General features: G+C 38.7%; 1 protein-coding gene across 7 annotated transcripts in view; it reads left to right on the top strand.

Annotated features, from left to right (window-relative positions):
* The window catches only part of NRCAM (neuronal cell adhesion molecule), a 306,610-nt gene that overhangs the window by 263,817 nt on the left and 17,048 nt on the right, over positions 1 to 25,745 (top strand). For 2 of the 7 annotated variants that reach the window (XM_025379921.1, XM_025379922.1), the window contains 11 exons: positions 925 to 1,026; positions 6,099 to 6,296; positions 6,402 to 6,472; positions 7,799 to 8,024; positions 8,792 to 8,907; positions 10,304 to 10,508; positions 12,881 to 13,003; positions 14,300 to 14,476; positions 15,557 to 15,592; positions 22,554 to 22,679; positions 23,877 to 24,029. In XM_025379921.1, the coding sequence (XP_025235706.1) occupies positions 925 to 1,026; positions 6,099 to 6,296; positions 6,402 to 6,472; positions 7,799 to 8,024; positions 8,792 to 8,907; positions 10,304 to 10,508; positions 12,881 to 13,003; positions 14,300 to 14,476; positions 15,557 to 15,592; positions 22,554 to 22,679; positions 23,877 to 24,029 (1,533 nt within the window). Of the gene's footprint in view, positions 1 to 924; positions 1,027 to 6,098; positions 6,297 to 6,401; positions 6,473 to 7,798; positions 8,025 to 8,791; positions 8,908 to 10,303; positions 10,509 to 12,880; positions 13,004 to 14,299; positions 14,486 to 15,556; positions 15,593 to 22,553; positions 22,680 to 23,876; positions 24,030 to 25,745 lie in introns of all 7 variants that reach the window. The other 5 variants (XM_025379924.1, XM_025379923.1, XM_025379925.1 and 2 more) reach the window with 3 other exon arrangements.

The raw sequence follows: 25,745 nt of genomic DNA, 5'->3' as shown, positions 1-25,745 counted from the left end.
AGTCAAAAATCATTTCCAGAAATCTTTTTATTTAGAGAACCTTCATCTTTATTCAGCACATCAATACAAAAATCAATTTTTTGGCATAATCTCAGCTGATTTTGCACAATATTATTAATATTGTATCTAATTATCCAATATAAAACCTGTGCTTTGTAGACATTTACTGTTATATGACTGATAAGAAAAAAAAGCACAGATGTTTATATGGTCTCTGGTCCCCTAAGAGCCAGAGTTATTCCTAGGAGCAAGGTCAGATAAAGGCCTGGGGAGAACGGTAACTCTCTGGATCTCAGAAGCACCATTAGAAGAGGCAGACATGCTTCTGGGACACCTTCATCCCAACATGTGTCTGTCTATACACTGTTGTCCTCTGGGAGTAAACACGCTTATGCATGCTGAGGGCTACCTCCATAGCATCTATGTCAGGATTCTTTTGCAAATATAAATATTCTTTCAGAGCCCCAAAATCTGTTATTCAGCATGTTTCAGAAAGAACATTTGAATTTTCTTTAAACAGCACCTTTTATTTGCCTATATTTCTTTTTTCAGCAGTTGCTATTCTCTATTTCCCATGTATTAGAAATTAAGCTTATTATTTTTCATGTTTGTGCCCATTCATGTTTATGAGAAGAAACGCTGAGAGTGCTGATGAACCACATGTGTCGGCTTCACTGGGTTTGGTTACAAATGTTTTCATTTCCTTTGAAAAACAAGTGAGCAGAACTCATTGATGGATTATCTTGGGTGTGCTCCTGTGTTCCCAGCAACCTCAGCTGTGCACATTTCCTTTCAGTTGCATGCCCATTGACTATCAAGTGTGCTGTGTCTTTAAGATGTCCCCTCTGTGAATAGTATCATGAGTAAAGGAGAGCCTCTTAATGATGGATGGGTGACCATGATGTGTGTATCTTTGGTCTACAGATGTCCCAAATCCTCCCTTTGACTTAGAATTGACAGATCAACTTGACAAAAGTGTTCAACTGTCATGGACCCCAGGCGATGACAACAATAGCCCCATTACAAGTATGTGGTATTATTTGCTCTATTACTGATCAACTAAATGGCTATGTTTGAAGCACTTTGTAACAGTCAACTAAATTTCCTCACAAAGGTATTTACTGGGATTCTCTGCTTTGTTACTGATAGAACAAAAATATTTATTTATATCCTTCCTCTCTTCAAAGCTGAAATTATTCCTGGTTACACCTTATAGAATAGGACACCACTTAATTGCTGAAGAAGTTGATTAATCAGATACACTGTCATTTGTGTTTAAGATCCATAAAAATCACTTTAAATATCTACCACATAGGAAGATACACCTTAAGTTAGTTTATTTTGCCCATTTCTTCTGGGAGAAAAGGTTAGGAGGAACAAGTGCTGAAGAGCCCTGTCTTCATATTAGAAAATTGAGACTTGATGAGTAAAGTAACTTTTCAACCCACTGTTGGTAACAGAACTGGGTGGAGATAACAGGTTCTACCTTAACTTCCAACCTAGGTCTCTTTCTTTCCATTAGTCCCTGCTACAAAGTTGCCCGTTCAACAATGTGAGCTTCTCACCTTGGTGACATAAGCCTAGGCCTAGGAAATAAGATAATGAAAGACAATATCATAAGGATACTAGAAGAGCATAATAAAATTAGACTATACGTAAGCTTAGAAATTTAATTGTAAAACCAAAGAGATATTTAAGAGGCAGACACAATCAGGTCACATGCCTGAAATACATTATTACCTTCAGGCATATACTGCAGGAAGACTAAATTCCTTTCTGATGACTACCTAAGATGATTCTCAAATGACAGGTGTGTTGATGTATTGCATCTCCTGGTAAAGTAGAATATTTCCACTAAAGTTTAACAAAAGCCTCCCCTCTATCTTGTGTTGTTTAATGGTGCTCTTTTCCCTACTTGTGTGTTCATTGTACTTGATCAGAACACACATTCATCCAGGCCCAGTCTTCTAGCTCATTTTGTACATTAGCTGGAGTTAGCTGGTTAGTTGACTTGGAGACTCTTTGTGCCTATATTAAAATAATATCATTAGATTTCAAGGCATTTCTACTCTTTCATTCATTACTCATTCATTCAACAGATATTTTTGAGTGCCTACAGATATTTTGAGTGCCAGACATTGTTCTAAAACAAAATAGTCAAAAATCTCTGTGGTTATAGAGCTTATATTTTAGATGAGGACATAAATAAAATTAATAATACATTATTAAATATAATGTCATTATATCTGCATGTAAAAATATGTATATACATGCACACATGCAGAGACTCAGATCTACCTTCAAGAGCGAACCTGCTGGAAGGAGTGTTAACTGACAGCCTCCATCTACTTCTCCTTCTCTAAGGCTCCACTGCAGGGTTCACATGAGGCCACACTCCTTGGGGTGCTCCAGTGACTGGGCACAGCAAAGGTCCCAGAGGTCACACGTGCCTAATACAGAACTCTTCTCCTGTGCAGACTGTACTCTGGGCTCCTGGTTGACCTGGCTGAGACTATCTCAGAGCTATACTATAGTGTAGTCTGAGGCTCCTACTACTCACTCCTCCTTCCCTCCCCCTCTTCCTGTTACAGATGTCAGACCAGCGTTGTGTTCTGAGGGTCTTCCCTCCTTCAGGCTTCCCTGCTTCCTCTCCCATTTTTCTTCCATGGACATTTTCCCAAATAGACCACTTGCACTTCTTTTTTTTCTTTTTTCTTTTCTTTTTTTTTGAGACGGAGTCTCGCTTGTTGCCCAGGCTTGAGTGCAGTGGTGCGATCTCGGCTCACTGCAAGCTCCGCCTCCCGGGTTCATGCCATTCTCCTGCCTCAGCCTCCCGAGTAGGTAGGACTACAGGCACCTGCCACCTTTTTTGTTGTTTTTTGCATTTTTAGTAGAGATGGGGTTTCACTGTATTAGCCAGGATGGTCTCGATCTCCTGACCTTGTGATCCTCCCACCTCGGCCTCCCAAAGTGCTAGGATTACAGGCGGGAGCCACTGCGCCTGGTCACCTCTTGCACTTCTAATTCTGTCTTAGCCTTTGCTTCCTACAGGACTCAAACTCATACATATGATTGTGTTTATATGTGTTTAGGGCATGCAAAAAACAAATCAGCAGAAAGAGATGTGGAGCTAGGGGTATAATTGTGAATAGTGTGAATAGGAAAGGCCACACTAAGAAAAGAACATTTGAATACATCCATCAAGACAGGCGAGGGAGGTCAGTGAGCACACTATGCAGTTGTTTAGGGGAAGAACTTTACAGCAAGAGCAAAGGAAAAGAGCAAAGGCCCTAAGACAGGGCATGCCTGCTAGGATGCCTGTGTGGTTGCAGCGAAATGACCAAGGGAAAGTGAAGGAGGAGAGGAGGTCAAAGAGGCAAAGAGTTAGGTGGTGGGTGTGTGGAGTGGGAATTGTGCAAGGTTCTGTAGGCCACTGTGAGGATGGGGAAGCCTTGGAGGTTTTAACAGAGGAGTGATGAATGAATAACTCTGGCTTGTCTATTGAAAATAGTGTATAGAAGAACAAGAGGGGAAGCAGAGAGACTGGGTAAGACCATGGTTCCCAAACTGTGCACTGAAGTGCCCTGTGGTACCTCAGTGAATTCACAGGGGTACCTTCCTTGGAATAATCTTAAAGTTTTAACTTTTGAATTCCGATATTTAAAAAAAAAAAAAAAAAAAAAAAACAGTGACATCTGTCAAACATCACATGAAATTAGCTTGAGGCAGATTACAGGTTCAACTTTATATCCCATGTCATTTTGTGATAATGTTATCTCTGCAAAGTGTTTGCTGTGATAAAAAGCAAGTGCCACATGGAAATCAGTGGGGAATAGGAAATGTGGAAGGTGGTGTCCAATCTGTTTACAAGGTTTGAGAACTTATATAAGAGAAGCTTTACATTGTGAAGATATAAATAGATTTAAAATTGTTTAAAATTTAAATTGTTTACATTTATTTAAGATATAAATATATATCAAGTTGTATGAATCTAGCTACTTAATACATGAAAACATTAGGTAATTCTTTTGGCCTAAGGGAGCCATGAAAAATAAATTACAGAGACACTAAGTATACCATAAAACCGAGAAAGTTTGGGAACTACTGAATTAAGAGGTTATGTGATAATTCACACAAGAGATGAGGGTGGCCTGGAATAGACTGAGAAATGGTCAGATTTTTGATATATCTTAATGGTACAGGCCACTGTACTACCAAGAGTGTGGAGGAAGTAGGGAAATATGAAGGATTCCAGGTTTTGACCTGGGTTGTCACTATCAGTTGGAGAGGAAGATTAGAATTAGTTTTGGTACTATCCAGTTTGAGATGCTGTCATGGACAACCAAGTGGAATTGTCGAGCAGACAATTGGACTTTCTGAGTCTGCAGTTCAGGGAAGAGGTCTGGGCTACAGATGTAAATGTGAAAGTCATCCATTTATAGGACTGAAGATCACCCAAAGATGAATGTGGATTGAAAGAAGAACTCCAAGGACTTAGTTTCGAACCACTGCAACACATACAATAGTTTTAGTTTATCTTTGTGTTTACCGTGCATATCATGGTACCTGGCCCATAGTAGGCAATCAGTGAATATCCAACTACCTATTATTTTACAAGGGTAAAATGTGTACATACCACAGAATTTTAGTAGATGCAGAGGGTATGCAATGAAAAGTATGTCTTCCTCCTGCCCCTGTCTCCTGGCTCCTCTGGCCACACCAGTATTATTGGTTTATATTCTCTGAGAGGTAGTATGCATTTATATGCAAGTGAATATGTCTGTTTATTTGTTACAGTAATTTTGTTTTACATTTACACAAGCATAGTATCTAGCACACATGATTCCATATCCTGCTTGGTTTCACTTGACAATACACTTTAGAAATCATTCCATTTCAGTACGTATGGAACATCCCTATTCTCTCTCTCTCTCTCTCTCTCTCTCTCTCTCTCTCTCTCTCTCTCTCTCGACAGAGTTTCACTCTGTTGCCCAGGCTGGAGTGCAGTGGCTTGATCATGGTTCACTGAAGCCTTGACTTCCTGGGCTCAGGTGATCCTCCCACCTCAGCCTCCCCAATAGCTGGAACTATAGTTGCACGCCACTACACCCAGCTAATTTTCTGTAGAGATGGGGTTTTGTTGCCCAGGCTGGTCTCAGACTCCTGGACTCCACCCACCTGGGTCTCCCAAAGTGCTGAGATTACAGGTGTGAGCCACCGCACCTGGCCGACAGTCACTTTTAACAGCTGCAGAGTATTCCATTGTGTGGATATAGTGTAATTTGTTTAGTCAGTGTCCTGTTGATGGATGTTTAGGTTGTTTGCAATTAGGTTGCTTCAATTGCAAATAACACTGCAATGTAAATTCTTTCTCATGTGTGTTTGAGCCATTTGTGTGAGCCCATTTATTCAAAATAAATTGCTAGAAGTAAAATTTAGTATGTGCCTTAAATATTGACAGATTTTCTAAATTGTCTTATATAGAAGTTGTCCCAACTTACACTTCCTACAAAGTCAGAGAATGCTTGATTCCTTGTGTCATATCAACAAAGTGTGTTAAACCTTTGATTATTGCCAGTGTGTTTAGTGGACTTAATTGCCAATATGTTTAGTGGAAAATGGCACTGACTATATTTAATTTAATTTACACTATTATGAAAAAAAATTTGATCATCTTTTCATATATTTAAACTTTTTAGGGATATATGGATTAATTCTAAACAGTTTTAAGTAACTAAACTCAGCATGCTAGAGAAAGAATACCAGGTCTGGTAAAATCTAAAACTGTTAAGAATTAATCCATGTATCCCTAAAAAGTTTAAATATATGAAAAGGTGGTCAAATTTTTTTTTGTAAAAGGAGAAATTAAATACAGTGAGATGCCATTTTCCACTAAAATGTTATGTGTGCTTAAGTATTGAGGATAATGATAACTCTGAAATCAAAATATTTTAATGGCATTTTTCTTGAAAGTAAAATAATTCATGTTTGGTTGCTTGTGTTGGGTTGCCCTGTTAGTTATAGCTAGCAGCTACCCAGCTACCCCTGGGTTGACTGAATTCACGGTCTTGGGTTGGGTGTGTGTGTGTCGTGACCAGAATTCATCATCGAATATGAAGATACAATGCACGAGCCAGGACTGTGGCACCACCAAACTGAAGTTTCTGGAACACAGACCACAGCCCAGCTGAAGCTGTCTCCTTACGTGAACTACTCCTTCCGCGTCATGGCAGTGAACAGCATTGGGAAGAGCTTGCCCAGCGAGGCCTCTGAGCAATATTTGACGAAAGCCTCAGGTAAAGCGGGAAAGCAGGACTTCTAGGGTGCAAAATGAAATAAAAAAGTTTTCCACTTTTCACAAAAGACCAAAGCTTACGCATGTGTGGCTGCTTAACTTCCAGAACCAGATAAAAATCCCACAGCTGTGGAAGGACTGGGATCAGAGCCTGATAATTTGGTGATTACATGGAAGGTGAGCTATGATGCCTTCAAATTTATTCGCTATTTTTTAGAGTGAAAAAAAAAAGTTGTTTGAAAATAATATCTACATTAAAATCTCATTTCACCTATTTCTGGGGGAAAAATATATATATATAAAGATACATATATATCTGTACTTAAGAGGCAGCATTATGTAGTTGTTAAAAGCTTGAGCTCTGGAGTCAAAATGATTTGGTACAAATCCCAGCTCTGCTACTAACTCTGTGACCTTAGGCCAGTTGTTGAACATCTCTGTTAGGCACATGTGTGATGAGAATAATAATAGAACCAGTTTCACAGTATTAAAGGAGCTAATACATATAAAGCACCTAGAACAGTGCCTAGCGGATACACGTGCTCAAAAAAATGCTAGCTATCATAAAGAACCACCTGGGGCTGGGGCCGGGGCCAGTGGCTCACGCCTGTAATCCTAGCACTTTGGGAGGCCGAGGCGGGCATATCATGAGGTCAGGAGTTTGAGACCAGCCTGACCAACATGGTGAAACCCCATCTCTACTAAAAATACAAAAATTACCCGAGTGTAGTGGTGCATGCCTGTGATCCCAGCTACTCAGGAGGCTGAGACAGGAGAATCGCTTGAACCCAGGAGGCGGAGGTTGCAGTGAGCCGAGATTACGCCACTGCACTCCAGCCTGGGTGACAGAGCAAGACTCCGTCTCAAAAAAAAAAAAAAAAAAGAACCACCTGGAAGACATGCACCAAGCCATTCCCAGCAGTCAACTTCTTTAGTGGGGAAAGCTTGTCTGTGTTTTCTGGATTTGGAAAATTAACATATATTTACTCATAATTCAAAACCTATTTTAGATAGATCCGTACATGCATACTTAGACATGTATGCATATATGTACATATATTTATACAAACATGTAGAAACAACAGAATGACAGGCTAGCCTTTTTTTAATAAAGAGGAAAACAGTCCATAAGTTTCCATCTGCAAGTAAAATGGACAATGATGTACTATTGCACAAACAGGAATATATAAAGGATTCTATGTGACCGAAATGTCTGAAGAATCACCATCCTTGACTGTAGAGCCAGAGTTTGAAAGGTTTATATGGTGTTTATTGCATCAAGATAGTAATTTACGAACTTTGAAATGTTGATCCCAAACAAGCTTTGAATCTCATTGCAAATGCACAGTTGATAGAAGGTTCCTGGAGAAAATGGTTAATAGCTTGTGTTTTAGTATTTCAGTGATCACTTTCTGTAGGTCTGGGAATTGAATTTGCTGTTCCTGTAAATGATTGTGCAGTTGATCTGTGTCATAAGCTCTGGTTATTTGGCTTTTCTTGTAGCCCTTGAATGGTTTCGAATCTAATGGGCCAGGCCTTCAGTACAAAGTTAGCTGGCGCCAGAAAGATGGTGATGATGAATGGACATCTGTGGTTGTAGCAAATGTATCCAAATATATTGTCTCAGGCACGCCAACCTTTGTTCCATATCTGATCAAAGTTCAGGCCCTGAATGACGTGGGGTTTGCCCCCGAGCCAGCTGTAGTCATGGGACATTCTGGAGAAGACCGTAAGTGATGCCGTTTCCTTTCTACTTTTCCCCAGCAAAACAGACTTGCAAGCCAAGGCCATTTCCAGAGCTATTCAGGTTGCAAGGGAGGGAGGTGGCAATTATTTTGCATGACTTCTCTGAATTTAAATAGCCTGCTGTATAAGAAAGAGAAGTTCAGAACTTTCAGGGTGATTGCAGTATAGTTGTCCCTTGGTATCCACAGGGGATTGGTTCCAGGACGCCCTGCCTTGGACACCCAAATCTGCAAATACTCAAGTCCCACAGATGGCCCTATGGAACCCGCCTATGTAAAAAGTCAGCCCTCCCTATCTGTGGGTTTTGCACCTGAGAATACTGTGTTTTCCATCTTCTTTGGCTGTAGATGCAGAACCTGCAGATGTAGAGGGCTGACTGTATTTGTGTGGAAAAAAAAAATCCACATGTAAGTGGACTCATGCAGTTCAAACCTGTGTTGTTCAAGGATCAATTGTACTTTTAAAAAAATCTCGTTTTCCTACTCAGGATGCTGAGGTGAGAGGATCCCTTGAGCCAAGGAATTTGAGTCTAGCCTGGGCAACATAGCAAGATGCCATCTCTTAAAAAAAAAAAAAAAAAAATCTCTCACAAAGTCAAACAGATACCCCAAAATCTGTGTTCAAGCCTTAATAATCCATAGAACAGGACTGGAGTATGCTTCAGGCCAAAAATTATTAGAGATAGTGATATTTATGGATGAAATTTAAAATAACATTGATGCTTCTACCACTTCCCTGTCCTTTTCCTAGTCCCAATGGTGGCTCCCGGGAACGTGCGTGTAAATGTGGTGAACAGTACCTTAGCGGAGGTGCACTGGGACCCAGTACCTCTGAAAAGTATCCGAGGACACCTACAAGGCTATCGGGCAAGTGAAGGGGGAGCTTTTGTGGCTTTCTTTAGTAAGGGCAGCAGCGAATGCCACTTGTCATGCACACCACAGGAGGTGGGGCTTATTTGGTTCATTGCTTTGTGAACTTGTGGACTCACAAGTCACAAGTTCATTTGGCTCATTGCCTCAGGTAGCCACTGCCAGAGTTGACTTGAAATCTCACTGCATCCAAAATAAGAAAAAAAAAAGTTTTCTCCATTTTTCCCACTGATGATCTAACATTCTGCCAACTAAGTATGTATACAAAATGGGGAAAATTAATTTTTTAACGACCTAGAATATTACCAACTGTAGCTAGCTTTAAAGCAATATGGACCACATGTGGTGAACACACAAAATTATCCTGATAATCATTTAGGCATTTTAAAATTCAGAATATACTTTAGGACCTTATACTCTCATCTAGGTCATTCTTATAAATATCCATTATCTTTGTTCTTGAGATGTACTGAAACATAAATATCCATTATCTTTGTTCTTGAGAAGCACTGATTCATAGAGATTTGTTACGCATAGGCAGCCAAGCAATCACTACTTTGATTTGTTTAGCCTGCCCCCTAGAGGTCACTTTTTGTACTACATCACGTTCAATCTTTCCCGCTCCCCACGCAGCTTTGCCAGATTCCGTATAAATGTTGACGTCTCTTGAAAATGCCTTTAAATTCCTAAGAATTTAAGAGAACTTAATAAACAACAATTCTGGATTTGTGACCAAAATTAATCAATACTTTCTTACCCATCTCTCCAAAACCTGTGCCTGCAATCAAATACAAAAAAAGGAGTATTTTAAACTAAGTGATACAATTTGATTTAGTGGAAAAACTCTAGACTTTCAGTGGAGGATCCCCTGTGGCTCTTGATAGCTCTGTGGCTGTGAAAGTCACTTAGTAGCCCACACGTTCATCTGCACCATATGAATGACAGTAATAAAAGCCTCACTCTGGTGTTTAGGATTAAACTAAATGAGAGATTGTATGTGAACATGTGTTCTGGAAAAGTATGTAAACATTGGGCAGTAATTTTTATTTTTAGAATATTTTATACAAGTAAAAGACTTACATTCTATTGTCCTCCATTTGCCTCATGTTCTAGAGAAAACCATATGGGTCTCACACTGTTTTCATTTTCCTTAGACTCCTGCGACAAGATAGTGTAGCCCAGCTTTGTCATGTGGCTATAATTTAATTTCCCTCATTATCTATGGGCTTCTATTCCTCTTGCCTCAGAATCAATATCCATCAGTTTTGTTGGTAATTTTCTTCTAAAATATACCAAGGGAATTTTCTGGAAAAACAACAATTTCAATTTTGTGAGCATAAGGAATCTTGTTTCCTCCTTTGTGCATTCCTGACTTTCGTTCTTGCTGTTTCAGATTTACTATTGGAAGACACAGAGTTCATCTAAAAGAAACAGGCGTCACATTGAGAAAAAGATCCTCACCTTCCAAGGCAGCAAGACGCATGGCATGTTGCCGGGGCTGGAGCCCTTTAGCCACTACACACTGAATGTCCGAGTGGTCAATGGGAAAGGGGAGGGCCCAGCCAGCCCTGACAGAGTCTTTAATACTCCAGAAGGAGGTATGGAATGGATGCGTCTCTAAGATCCCAGGAACATATAGCATAGCCTGAGAGGTTTTGCCTGACAGAAGGGCTACTGATCAAAGTATATTCTGGAAGCCAAATGGGATTGAAATTCCCATAGATGAACACAGCACACACAAAGCTACCAAAATGTCAGATCATATGTGGCCTAAATGTATGTAGGAGGCTTCAGAACCCAAATTGCTGCTCTGAAATGCCCTCTCCCTTGACTTAAAATTTTTCTCCACACGCACTCTCTGAAACCTTGCTACTTTGATGTTTATTTGGATCATTAACTTTCTGATCTGAAAGAGGTTCCATAACTTCTCTTAGTGTCAGTAGCCTCATCTGAAAAGCCTGAGAACCAAATTAGATAACCTAACAAAAACACCTGGAAAGGAAAATATTTCTATAAGTTATAGTTTACTTCTGTAGCTTTTTTCTTAGTGCACTTCTCTGATTTATTTGAAAGCTGAACTGAGTTAGAAAGTTGCAAGTCTTGACCAAGTGGATTGGGAAGAGGAGGGAAAAGTCATTGCAGATATGGGCAACTGCAAGGGAGGGAGTAAGGGAGGACCAAATACATATTGATCCAGGAGTCGGGGGAGAAGGAATTTGGACACAGGGACAATGGAGCCTTGTGGGTGATGGAGAGAGGGGCCCATGTGGTAAAAAGAATGAAGATTGGAAAAGACAATAAAATAAGCTTTATCTATTTTAAATTTTGCAACCATATGCCACTATGACAATGGCCAGATAGCTTCTGTAGATTGCTTAGCTCTTTTTGATAAAAGAAGTTCACAGAAGATGCACCCCACTCTGGCTGCTGATTGAAAGATTCATGATGCGAGCAGCTGCCCAGCAGCCTCTGAGAACCACCCTGTGTCCCAGCTCCCATCTCATTATAAGTTTTTGTCCTCAATCTCACTGTCCCTTAGAGAGTCAGGGCTCTTCCTACTCAAGGCTCTCACAAGTGAAGCCTCACACTGGTTCTTTAGGTGATTCAGGGAAAGGTGTCATAGAGGAGATGATCAGAGAATTGAAGGAAAAAGAAGAGAGGAAGAAGTATGTCTGAAGACAGAAAGGTATGAAATAGCCTGGCTCCTTCAGAAAGCTGCAAGTTGCATGGCCAGAACTGGTAAGAAAAGGGAGGAAGGTCAGCTAGGGAAGGCCCAGATCATGGATGGTCTTGGGTGCTATGGACCAACCTGCAGGCCAAAGGCTGTTAACCTGGGGACTGAAGTCCCTTAGGGAGTCAATGAATGGGTTGAACGAGCTCCATGAACCTCCTGAAATTGTACGCAAGATATGTGTATATTTTTCCAGGGAGTGTTTATGGCTATCATCAGATTCTTAACAGGGTCTGTGATCCCCCGCAAAATAAACAACCACTTACTGGGTTGGGGAAGCTTAGAAGCCTAGAATTATGTGCCAGGCATGGTTTCAGGACCAGCCAAAGACATCTGAGGGCCTAAAGCAGAAAAATGGCAAAGAAGATGGGGATAGGAAGAAATAGATATGGTTTAGATTAAGGGAGTGGAGTTAGTGTCTGAGGAGATGATGGAAATGAGGCAGTTAGGGAAGTTCAGGTTGACTCTCTGGTTTTTGGCTAGAGTGACAGTAGGGAGAGTGGTTCCATTAGTTCGTTTCCAGGGGCAGTGGTAGGGGAGGTAACCATTGTGAGAGAGAGCTGCCACCAGCCATCATCCTCATGAGGAATTGAATAAAAGATGAGCAGACATGTTCCCTCTGGTGATTTGCCAGCCTCTGCCACAGAGAACCTGAGACCCCTCGGGCCTTCCCAAGGGCCAGGAGTGTGCCAAGGTTGGGCTTTTGTCTGTTCACCACCAGATCCTGGGCAGCTGTCAGCTCTCAGGATAAGAACGTCTCTGCACCTGGGCGTGCTGGCCCAAAGCCCACCAGGCAGGGCATTCTGACTGTTTGGAGACACCTGGTTTGTTGGAGAAAACAGTCCTTAATGGTCCAGAACACAGCTGCTTCCACTCACAGATCCGGTTAGAATAATTTCACTTGGTAGCTAGTTTGCTTCTATTAAGACACCATTCATGAGTCAAATAAGGACTGCCTCTTTTTAAAATATTAGGTTTGAGTCCATCTAAAGGCAAAGTCATTATGTGTTTTGAGAGGATGGTTTTATTGAATATAAATGTAAATGACAGGAGAGAAAAAGGAAGAGAATAACTAAATGGGTGCCTGTCACAGGTTTGTACTAATGTATTTTCAGCTGAATCAGGAATGAGTTACTGAAACCCAAAACCTTGAATCGTGTGAGCACGGTGAAATGTCACTTTAATACATGTTGAAACATTCAGAAATCCTTGTGTTGACTGTAAGTTCTCCCCTGTAAGTCCCCAGTGCTCCCTCGTCTTTGAAGATTGTGAATCCAACACTGGACTCTCTCACTTTGGAATGGGATCCACCGAGCCACCCGAATGGCATTTTGACAGAGTACACCTTAAAGTATCAGCCAAGTAAGCTGTTGGGAGGAAGAAAAGGGGAGATATGGTTTTATTTTATTTTATTTATTATTTTAATTGACAAATAATTGTACCTCATCATGGGGTACATACAGTGATCAGATCAGGGGAATTCGCATATTCATCTTCTCAAATATTTATCATTTATTTGTGTTGGAAACATTTAATATCCTCCTTCTAGCTGTGTATGGAACACCAAAACTTAGTCTTTGTTTCTAGCTATTCTTTTGTATCCTTTAACTGATCTCTCCCTATCTCGCCTTCCCCCTGTCCTTCCTTTATCTCTGGGATCCTGTGTTCTACTTTTTACTTCTGTGACATGAACTTTTCTTAGCTTCCACCTATGAATCAGAACATGTGGTGTTTAACTTTCCATTAGAAATACAGGTTTTTTTTTTTTTTTGAGATGGAGTATTGCTCTGTCACCCAGGCTGGAGTACAGTGGCGCGATCTCGGCTCACTGCAAGCTCCACCTCCCAGGTTCACGCCATTCTCCTGCCTCAGCCTCCCAAATAGCTGGGACTACAGGCGCCCGCCACCACGCTCGGCTGATTTTTTGTATTTTTAGTAGAGATGGGGTCTCACCATGTTAGCCAGGATGGTCTCTATCTCCTGACCTCGTGATCCACCCGCCTCAGCCTCCCAAAGTGCTGGGATTACAGGCGTGAGCCACCGCGCCTAGCTAGAAATACAGTTTTAAAAATACTTAACTGTTATCAGAAAATACAAACTAGTTTTTCTTTATGTCTTTAGAATATATACATATACCTTCAAGTGTTACTTCAGAAAGAACTTCAAATCTTACTTTTTAAGAAAAATGATGTATATATTATTAAAAATTAAGTAATCTGTAGAATAATACGGCCTTTAGGGGTGGAGTTTAAGTGAGTGCTGTCATTAAATCAGATATGCATTTTCTGTAAATAGAAAATAGTTCCTTTGGCACAAGTCCTCTGAAGAAAAATGTTTGGGGTTATTTAACAATACGACTCCACCTGCAAGAACACAGGGGAAAAAGTTCTACTGTGATTCAACCACAAAATTCTTCTAGTTTATTAGCCAGTAGAGAACATATTCCCCCTTGTGATATGATATAATGATATGATATGATAGAACATAGTATAGGAGCTGTTAAAAAGTTATCACTTAGTTATGCTGGGCAAAGAGTGAGTGGGATTATAAAAGTCAATGTAAGCCAGGTTGAACATTTTTAGTTGATGTATTTATTTATAATAGTATTCCTATCACAATTAATGGAGAATGCACTTGTTTGTTATTTCTTATTGACAGTTAACAGCACACATGAATTAGGCCCTCTGGTAGATTTAAAAATTCCTGCCAACAAGACACGGTGGACTTTAAAAAATTTAAATTTCAGCACTCGATATAAATTTTATTTCTATGCACAAACATCAGCAGGATCAGGAAGTCAAATTACAGAGGAGGCAGTAACAACTATGGATGAAGGTAAGATGGGTATGTATAAAATCCATATAATCATAACCATCATGAAATAAAAATCTTTAAGTTTATGCTTTCTTTTTCCTTCTTGCTATGGAGTGTCTATCTTACCCGATTAATGCAAACACTTATTTGTAATTTCTCATTCTGATATATAATCAGCTATGTAGTTCATATTGGACTGTGATATTTTTCAACTATGTGAAACTTTTTAAAACTTTATATTAAAATCTTAGGGCGGGAGTGAGTAAGCATAATATTTGCCACACTTGAATTTGAAGTTCAAGAGAATGTTGTTTCCTATTTACAACTGTATATATTATATATATATTCATGCACAAACATATATATGTACACATACATATAATACATACATATATGCATACACAGACATACGCACCTGTATACACACAAATATATGTAATTCGAGTTCTGGTCCTGATTTACTGGAAATAACTTTCTAGTTCACATATTGATTTACATTTTCTAGCAAGGAAATCGAAGCAATTATTAAATAGTGCATTTATTTTGTGTTTGAGCAACAGATTTTACATTTTGGTATGTACAAAGAAAGCAAAATGGAGCATTACAGTATTTAGAAAAGGAATTAACACTTCTTTTCATACTTTAAAGTTATTCTGAAAATCTTGAGATTCAATGAAAATTATCAAAAATATTATAAAAGATTTTCTGGTTTTGCATGTGTCTAAATTGTAGAGTTGTTTAAGTATTATTCATTTGACTATCTTTGATAGCATAAAAAATTGACAATTTCTGTCCAAAAATTGGTTTGAAATATCCTAAGCCTTCTTACATAATAAACAAGTATGAATAATGCACCTTAAGAAATGTGTTTGAATACCCAGTATTCAAACAGGGTATCCTGATAAAATGTTGGTACTGGATTTGAATACTGGATAAGTTTGGGGACACCAACATATCTATGTCCCCTATACCTGATGTGGTACACTTCATTCTTCTTGCATGCTTTAGTGTTTTAATAAGTGTTTTTGTATTGCTATACATGCTCATGGGTGTGTTACATCTAACTATATAGTGTCCTGTTTCTGTTTCCCTTCATTAAAGCTGGTATTCTTCCACCTGATGTAGGTGCAGGCAAAGGTAAAATAATTCATCTGCATGACTTTATACATGTGTGAAATTTGCAATGTGAAACATGGGGAAGTGCAGCATGGGTAAAACAGAGAAAATAAAATATGCCTTGAACCACCAAAAGAAGAGATCTCATCCAATCTTGACTTCGAAATTAATTTCTAGTCCTTTCTTTACAAGTAGAAAGCCACATATTGAATTCTCCAAAAATTTTTTCTTGAGACTTATCCCTGGTACAAATCCTAATCTTAGCTTTTAATACTATGATTTTGGCTGGATCAGACAGGACCAAAACTGTGGATTTGTCACAGATCCTCTATATTTCCATGCCACATTATTTGGGGTTCAGAAATATTAGCCCTGTGATGAAAGCAGCCTGGTAGAAATCAGATCAACCAAGCTTCCTGTTCTATTCTGATTTAGCTGCTCTTCTTGTAGACACAGTGTACACTCGGCTGCCATTGCACAAAACTGTCTATTTGGAATTACAGCATAGCAATGCCCTCCAACTGGTTTAGGACTAAGTCTCCCCAAGCTTAGGGTCCCCTACAAGTGAGTCTTCCAGGTGACCAATATGGTCTTCTCAAATGTGTTATCCCATCCTGTCTTCACCCAACTGCCTAAGTCTCTTCCTCCTGAGTAACAGCCAACAATCCGCAATGGATTACTTTCGTTCTCCTTTATTTCTGACAGCTCTCTGGGTCAGAAAGATTTGTTGAGAGAATGGGCTTGAATAAGTTGTAATATGTCTTCCATCTGTGGCAATGCCAAAGATGCCCCAGTCTTTGACCCCTGGCTGCTGGTTGACCACTCAGCTTTTTAGAGAGCAGTGGAGCATCTGCCACTGGGCACTGTTTTCATGTGGCATGCCCATGGTCAGGGGTTTCCCTGGGCTTTCACAGATCAGGTGAGTGTAAATAGGAATGAAGAAAAGGAAGACCAAGAGAAAAATGTGCTTTGCCCTATATTATTCAACTCTTGTGAGCTTAGACTTGATAGATTTATTCTATTTGCTTAGAAATTTGCTTATATTCAGAGCTTTGGTAAATTACAAAATATCAATCAGATAGATTTTGGAGGTATTGAATAAGAACTATAGCCATTTTCAGTAACCTTGAGAGTATTATATCTGTAGTTTTAGACTTGAAAGGATGAAGTTGTAAAAATTCAAAATTTCTATATCATGGAAGATGTAAACTTACTTCTGTTTATTTTTATACTTCCTTCCTATGATAATTAGATATCAGTTAAAATTATTAGTTGTTTTACAATAATATATTGCTTTATAACTTCAACTGGAGCATTTCACTAAAAGCCTGGCCTTGTTTCCTATGCAGTGGACATGTCACTGTGGCCGTGCCTAGAGCTGATAGCAGAGAAATTGTGCTTGAGCAGGACTGTCTGTGAAGCAAGTCTGAATTCTCAATGGACTTGTCACGTTAGAAGCAGATGTGCACTCCACTGGAAAAACATCACCCCTCTGTTTTTAATAAATTCAAACTGAAATCTTTATTTAAAGAGTTTTGGTTTTACCATTTGATGTTACTTATTTGAATTGTGAGCTACTTATGGTTAGAGAGACAAGCAAAAATGGAGTGTCTGAAAGTTCATTAAGCCCCCAGTATTAAAATCTGATGGATCTCAGATAAGAAAAGGAATAGTGTTTAAATAAGGGGTAAAAAAGGCTAAATCTGACCTTAATTTTAATATGGTTTATTTTAATAGTTTAGCAGTAGTTAAATATGGCTTACATAAAAGGATATTTTGCCATGGTAAGACTTTAAACTGCTCAAGCGTAATTTGCGATCCTGGGTTTTCCTTCCTTAAAAATATTTCTTTTTTTCAATCTGAAAATGAATTCTATCCTCTTCTCTATTTCCCTTCTCCATGTGGAGTGTAGCTGCTCTGTGACAGGAGAAAAATTAAAGTTCTCCACTATCCTTCCAAATTTTAATTTTTTAAATGTATCTTTTAAATTTTTATTTAAATCAGGACAAAAGGGAATAAATAAGAGATGAATAGAGATAAAACATGTGATATCGTTAGCTATAGAAGCATCAACATGGCCAGACATGGTTGCTCACACCTGTAATCCCAACAGTTTGGGAGGCCGAGGCGGGCAGATCACCTGTCGTCGGGAGTTCACAACCAACATGGCCAACGTGATGAAACCCCATCTCTAATAAAAATACAAAAATTAGTTGGGCGTGGTGGCAGGCACCTGTAATCCCAGCTACTCAGGAGGCTGAGGCAGGAGAATTGTTTGAACTTGGGAGGTGGAGGTTGCAGTGAGCCGAGATTGCACCACTGCACTCCAGCCTGGGCAACAAGAGCGAAACTCCATCTCAAAAAAAAAAAAAAAAAAAAAAGAAGCATCAACATCTAATATGATTTTATTATGAATTATGATTTCATGAAAATTGGTTTTAATTCATTTCTGGTCAAAAAGGGGAAAAGAAATGCATCTGAGTTTACATTTTTTAAATTTTCTTACAGATTTTAAGAGATGTTAATGAAACCTAAGTTTTCAAATGTATAATTACAAAAGGATTATAAACCTGAAGGAAAACCCATGATAATTCAATTAACTATATGATGCCATACTAACCCTTCTTCTTACCATTCTCCTCAATATAATTAAATACTCAAGACCTTTGAGTCATTTATTTTTGTCCTTTTCCTTGTTGGATTAAAGCTCTCAATATTTGTGTAGGAATTACAGTTGATTGGCATATTTTTTTAATTTCTGTGTCTCTTTAAATGAGGCTGGGTGTGGTGGCTCATGCCCGTAATCCCAGCACTTTAGGAGGCCGAGGCAGGCAGATCACTTGAGGTCAGGAATTTGAGACAAGCCTGGCCAACATGGTGAAAGCCTGTCTCTACTAAAAATACCAAAATTAGCCAGGCGTGGTGGTACACACCTGTAGTCCTAGCTACTCGGGAGGCGGAGGCAGGAGAATTGTTTGAACCCAGGACGCAGAGGCTGCAGTGAGCTGGAGGCTGCAGTGAGCCAAGATTGCGCCACTGCACCCCAGCCTGGGGGACAGGACAAGACTCCATTTCATAAATAAATAAATGATTTCAGGGTCTGGAATTCTAGGAAGTAGACCTGTGAAGGCATGTGTAGAAATGAACCAAAAATGTGCAGGCTCAAAAAGATTTATGTTCCCAGTTTTGCTGATGATCCACAGTGCCATATCCATTGCATTTGATCTGGCACTCTGGGGACCAAGCATCAAAATACTCTCCTAGGGTAATTAGCTGGAATACAGAAACAGGGAGAAACTAACTGGCAAGGCAGGAATCTGCATTCTTGACCTAATGTGCAGCCTGCTGTGGGCAAGCAGTTAGGAGTGAGTAGAGAAAGGTACTGAGGATCAGCCAGTGCTGAACCCCTTCTGTGACCTGACTCTCACTGTGTTCTTTTACTGAAGAACCCGTAAATACAAAATGAAATTCCTTTTCTGGCCTAAACGAAAACAAAACAAGACAGATCTAGAAACATAGAAGGTTCAATCAGTTCAACAGTGAACGTCTCTCTGGCACATAAAACCACCCGCCTTTGTTTAAGAAGCTGTGTATAAAGACAGTAAGACAAACCCTGGCCTTGACATGCTTAAAATCTAGCAGGTAAGACCAACGTAATAAATAATAACATAATAAATTGACACTAAACTAGAAATTGGAGCAAAATGTTATCTGAATACAGAGGCGTGAACCATTTATTTTGCCAAGCAGAATCAGGAAAAGCTTCACAAAGAAAATAATATTGAACTGGGCCTTGAAGCCCAGTTTTTGTTTTGTTTTATTTTTGGCAGATGAGTCAGGGAGTTGCAGTGTGTAAAGTCTCAGTAGGGGTCATAAGCACATGGGGTTTGAAAACATACTGGATGTCTGGGTTATACCAAGCGGTCCACTTAGGCTGACATGTAGAGAGTGTGTGGAAAAGAGAAGACCCTGAGATGGGAATGGAGCAGTGGGCGGGGCCAGATGGTAACAGCTCTGAACGGCTGTGAATGCTCTGCTAAGGAATTTGTATTTACCTATAGGCAGAGTTTTAAACAGAGAAGTAGCTAGATTAGAGTTGTAGTTTCAGCAGCTAAATGTAGGTAACTACACTGGTGGTCTCTACAGAGGAAGACTTACAGCTGGGAGAGGCACACAGGAAACAGCCTGTTGGGAAAGCCCAGAGACGGGACACTGGAGCTCCCTGTATGAGTACCACATAGGTGCTCTGTGAGTCAGAAAGTGGATGAGTGGCAATTAAAAGGAAGGAGAGTTTGAATTCTCTATAGTAAAAGTGGCTAAACAGCATGCCTTAGGAAATTGTGGTATCTTTTCTGGGTACCTGTAAGAATAAGCTAAATGCAAATTTCCAGTGTATAATACTTTATTATTAACTATAACTAGTAATATGATGCTCTACATTAGATCTCTAGAACTTGTTCATCTTATAACTGAAAGTTTGTACCCTTTGACCAACATCTCCCATTTCCCCAACCCCCACCCCACCCCTAGCCCCAGGCAACCACTATTCTACACTCTGTTTCTCTAAGTATAACTTTTTTAGATTCCATATGTGAACCCCAAAAATCTGAGACAGGTTTTAGTTAATTTAGAAAGTTATTTTGCCCAGGTTGAGAACATGTTCCTGTGACATACCGATAGCTCAGGAGGCTCTGAAGACATGCGCCCAAGGTGGGCAGAGCACAGTTTGGTTTTATACACTTTAGGGATATATGAGACATCAATCAACATATGTGAGATGAACATTGGTTTGGTCTGGTAAGGCGGGACAACTCGAAGGAGGGAGTGTCCAGGTCTTGGTAGGTGAGAGACAAACGGTTGCATTCTTTTTGAGTTTCTGATGAGCCTCTCCGAAGGAGGCAGTCAGATATGCATTTATCTCAGTGAGCAGAGGGGTGACTTTGAAAAGAATGGGAGGCAGGTTTGTCCTAAGCAGTTCCCGGATTGACTTTTCCCTTTAGCTTAGTGATTTTGGGGCCCAAAGATTTATTTTCCTTTCACACACATTTAAGTGAGATCATGCAATATTTGCCTTTCTGTGTCTGGATTATTTTAGTTAGCACAGTATCCTGCAGGTTCATCCATGTTGTTGCAAATGGCAGGATTTCTTTCTTTTTTAAGTCAGAATAATATTCCATTACATGTGTGTGTGTGTATATATATGGTAATTTCTTTATCCATTCATCTGTCAATGGATATTTAGATTGTTTTCATATCTTGACTTTGTGAATAATGCTGCAATGAACATAGGAGAGTCGATACCTCATAGAGATACTGATTTCATTTCAATAAAACTAGAAACAAAATAATGAACAGTTTAGAGAAGAAACTCTGAGAAGGGAGCACCCATAGAAACCAATGTAAAAAATAAAAAGAAACTAAATGCTCTTTTTTTAGAAGTACTTTGCTCTTCTGTTAGTAAATGCTCTTTGTGTTAGAAGTATTATGGTTCTGCCTTGAACATCTTCCATAATTACTCCAAGATTAAATTCCTTAGTTTCAGGATTCCAAAATTTTTTAAGAAAATTAATGTTTTTCCTGGGTTGCCATCGATGTTTTACACATGTGTGCATATTTGCTGTCATTGATTGATCATGTTCCTATTATTTTTTCCTATAAGAAGAATATCTCAGAAAACTAAAATTAACTAGGTCCACAGAAGGACTCTGAATAATTCAGTAATCAGTTTTGCCCTCTGCTGTTTCCCCATGCTTAGCACAAAGAGATACAAAATTTGCATGTGTTGTTGAATTATATTTTAGAAGTCAAGAGCATTATTTAACCGCTTTAATATCTTTCTTTTCTTAATTCTAAGAAGTGTAATTTTATTACATTGCTTTGAACAAAGGTCTTTAGCTTCTACATTTTATAAACATGTCTTAGAATATAATTTTAGTGTCTTGGTAAACCCATTGATGCTGTCGGATTTACTAGCCTAGTAAATTTTATGTGGGATAATAAATTGATCTTATTTTTTAACTACTGAAGTTAACACATCTGTAAATGTTTCGTTTTTAGTTTACGCTATTGAGGTAGGACTGATAGAATTGCCAGCCTCGGGTATTCAAATAACATTTTTTAATGACTTTAGATGTTGTCTTTACCCAGTAGCAAGCATGTAGCATCATCTGGTCTCCATAATTTGGATTTTTAAGAAGCTATTTAGGTTGCACTATGATTTTTCAGAAAATGCTTTGTAACAAACAGTTAACAGGTAAGATTGTCTTGCTCTCTGGGAAATGTTACATGAAATAGTTTTTACTCCTTTTATTTATTCTTTCTTAACTTCTGATAGAACATATCTGCAAATTTCTTTTGCAGCTTCTCTTCCAACATCCCCTAACCATCCATCATTCTCTAAAGCAGGGGTTCCTTACCTGGGGTCCCTGAGTTTCCCAGAGGTTGATTCTCAAAGAAGTCTGTTTCTTAAAACAGATCAAAAGCGCTGTTCAAAGGGGCATTCTCTGTCACACCAACACAGATTTTTCAAAGACCTACATTGAGATGACAAATAGAAGTGAAAAGTAGCCACATAGTATTGGGGTTTACCTCGGGGTCTCTGACATTCCATGACGACATCTGTCCCTGGGATTGTTCAGCAATCCCCCTCTCCATCACACATTAATAAATGAAGACGGTGACATTTCCTGAGACTGTATCTAATGGACAACAGTTAACATTGTTTAGAACCCATATAATAGAACTCATATATTTTAATATCATGCATCATTATTTCTGATATTTAATTTATTTCCTAATGCTGTAATTTAAGAAACAAAAAAATTTCTGTAATGAAAGCAAAGCATGAGTGAACCCTAAATTTTAGCTGTAAATTCTTATTTAATTCTATTTGCATAATTTCACAGTATTTAAACTTATTTTATATTCGTGTGTATGGTGCTGCAATATGATTGTTTGTTTTATTTTTCTATTGTATGTTTAGTTCAAGCAGTAAATCCCAGGATCAGCAATCTTACTGCCGCAGCTGCTGAGACCTATGCCAATATCAGTTGGGAATATGAGGGACCACAGCATGTGAACTTTTATGTTGAATATGGTGTAGCAGGCAGTAAGAAACAATTTCATTACCCGATTTTTAGTTTGGGGGATGCATTTTAAAAGATTAAGAACATTCTTAGGAATTTAGTATGGATCATCTTGAAAAATAACTTGATCCAATTAAATGAATGACTTATCTAAAAAAAAGTATAGTGAACCGTCGGCCTACCACATATTATATGCACAACTAGGAATTGCTTTTTTGTGTTATTAATAACAGATGGCATATGTTCCATTACGTATGTTATTTTCATATCATAGGACTTAAAACTGGTTCTATGCCCACAACACATAAACAAGAATAGGAAGGAATAATTATATTTGCAAGTACAAGTGGGAAAAAAGAAAAGGTTTTTTTTTTCAAATTGTACTTTGAAGTAACAGAAATCAAACTGACTTGAAAGTATTCATTTTGCCCTAACTAGCCCAACAGAATTTTATAAGAAACTGCAGAAAATTAATACTTTGGGAGAGCATTCATTATGTTTTAATGTTTGATATGTTCTCAAGTCAGGCATTCTTCGTAGATCCTGGCCACATCTACTGGGAGATGGGGCAGCTTTCACTTTCAGCAGTCTGTGAAAACCAGTGCCCCCTCCTAAATGCAGTGTGCTTATATAGAACAAATGAGGTGGCCGATGTTTGTGACAAAGTGTTGAACAGAGTCCAATTTTCTGTTTAAGCCTTTATCATGCCAGTAAATATTTTTAGAAATGACGATCCCTTTAGAAAAACCAATACCTGGGAAAGGTTGAATCAATTAATTGGATACATTGGAAGGCATTTAAGTTTACCAAAAGATTCATCTTGTGAATCTTAAAAAACAATTTTTCCCATAGTTCATTTAAGCTATTTAATGTATAACAGTTCTTTTGATAAACATCTTTAGAGAAACTCAACAGTTTCATAAGGCAAGGTGCAGATAAAGAACCTTCCTTTGTGTTAAAGAGGAGAATTAATACAATGGGAATATATACAATTAATAAGCAAGCTAGATACCCAGTCTATTTTTCTTTGAGGATATTTTCCTGTAGGTCATTTAAATTGATTTATTTGACATGACTACATTTATAATAATCTAAAATGGTAAATCTAAGCATCCTACATCTTGTCTTTAGCTTATAAAGAATTTTCCTTTCTTGAAGCATTAAGTGACTTGTGGTCCCTTAAAATATTCAAATTTGTTGTTTTTGCAAAATTTCCATAGGCAAAGAAGAATGGAGAAAAGAAATTGTAAATGGTTCTCGGAGCTTCTTTGGGTTAAAGGGTCTAATGCCAGGAACAGCATACAAAGTTCGAGTTGGTGCTGTGGGGGACTCTGGTTTTGTGAGTTCAGAGGATGTGTTTGAGACAGGCCCAGGTGAGGCGCACACCACACCTGTTCTGGCTCCCGCTCAGAGGTGGAGGCCGCCAGGTGCTCCAGCTGGAGATGGGGGCTGGTGGAGCTGTGTTATGGGTAGGGCGTGAATGTCTTTCTATGGGGCCCTGTTGGGTTGGGAGTTTTGTTTTTTGTCTTTGGTTCTTTATATCAAATGAATTATGGAATTTAGCAAATCATCTTCTAGCCACATTATTACCAAAAACCATCACAAAAATAGACTTAAATATGATTTTAACTTATGTTATGTAAAGAATTCAAGTGTTCATATCACATATGTAAACTTTCCCTCAGTGTTAAACTGAAATTTTTAAAGTGCTTTTGAAGATGAAAGAACTTACAAGAAAGTCACAATTCTGGCCGGGCGCAGTGGCTCACGCCTGTAATCCCAGCACTTAGGGAGGCCGAGGCAGGTGGATCACCTGAGGTCAGGAGTTTGAGACCAGCCTGGCCAACATGGTGAAACCCTGTCTCTACTAAAAATACAAAAATTAGCTGGGCATGGTGGCGGGTGCCTGTAATCCCAGCTACTCAGGAGGCTGAGGCAGGAGAATCGCTTGAACCCAGGAGGCAGACGTTGCGGTGAGCCAAGATTGCGCCATTGCACTCCAGCCTGGGCAACAGAGTAAGACTCCATCTCAAAAAAAAAAAAAAAGAAAGAAAAAGAAAGGAAAGAAAAGAAAGTCACAATTCTTTATTTCAAAATGGCCTACAACCCAGCAGAACCCTGCAGTCTGCTTAGACAACTGATAGAGATATTATTACATTTGTATGGAACAAGAACTTGTACAATTCATATGCTACATTTTTTATCACACCAAATTTTACTGCCTGTATATATTTACTTCTGTGACTATTATCAAAATATACAAGTAAAAAGTGAAGTTTCTAAAATAAAGAAAAATGTTCATGTGAAATGCAAGAACATTCGTATTTGCTCACTAGATGGAGAACAATCTCTGCTTACTTACATTTCAACAAGAGTTGTTTGTGGTACATGTTCACTCTGCGGTTCATACCCCTATATTATTTTCAGTCACTGCATGCGTTCTTAAAGAAATGTGCATATCCTGTAGAATACATTACACAATGTATTTTTTGTGACTTTCATTAACAAAACATTATGATTTTTAAAGTCAGGTTTTACAGTTTAGAAAAATATAAATCATAAGTGGTTTTAAAAAAGAAACCAACAATAATGTGTTAAACTATATTTTAAAGATATTCGTTTGCTAAAATCATAATGTTTTAAGAAAACCACACATTTTCTGTTATTCTGTTTTTTGTATTTCATATCTATGTACATATTTAACTGTGTGTACATATAAAACTGTGTGTTAAACTTAAAAGGGTAATATCTAATCAATTCGTAGCTAGTTTACAAGGTTTTTGTTTGTTGTTATTGATAACTTTTATTTTCAAAATGCTAAAAGCTCAAGTAGATATTATCTTCATATATAGCTGGAATGCTAATAATAGTAATAGGACTAGCATTTAGTCAGCTCTCCTATACAGCAGGAAGTGGTTTTCTCATTCAGTCCTTACAACAATCCTGGGCTGTAGGCATCATTATTACTCCACTTACCCCTCAAGTCAGAGAGGTGGAGTACCTGCCAGGTCACCCAGTAGGAACGTGATAGAGCTGGGATTAGAAGCTTGTCCTTCCATCTCCAGAAGAAAGGCCCTCCCTATACCCCA

This window comes from Theropithecus gelada, chromosome 3, assembly GCF_003255815.1.
Source record: "Theropithecus gelada isolate Dixy chromosome 3, Tgel_1.0, whole genome shotgun sequence".
Taxonomy (NCBI): domain Eukaryota; kingdom Metazoa; phylum Chordata; class Mammalia; order Primates; family Cercopithecidae; genus Theropithecus; species Theropithecus gelada.
The sequence above is the reverse complement of the archived record's forward strand: the minus strand, read 5'-3'. Positions and strand labels throughout refer to the sequence as shown.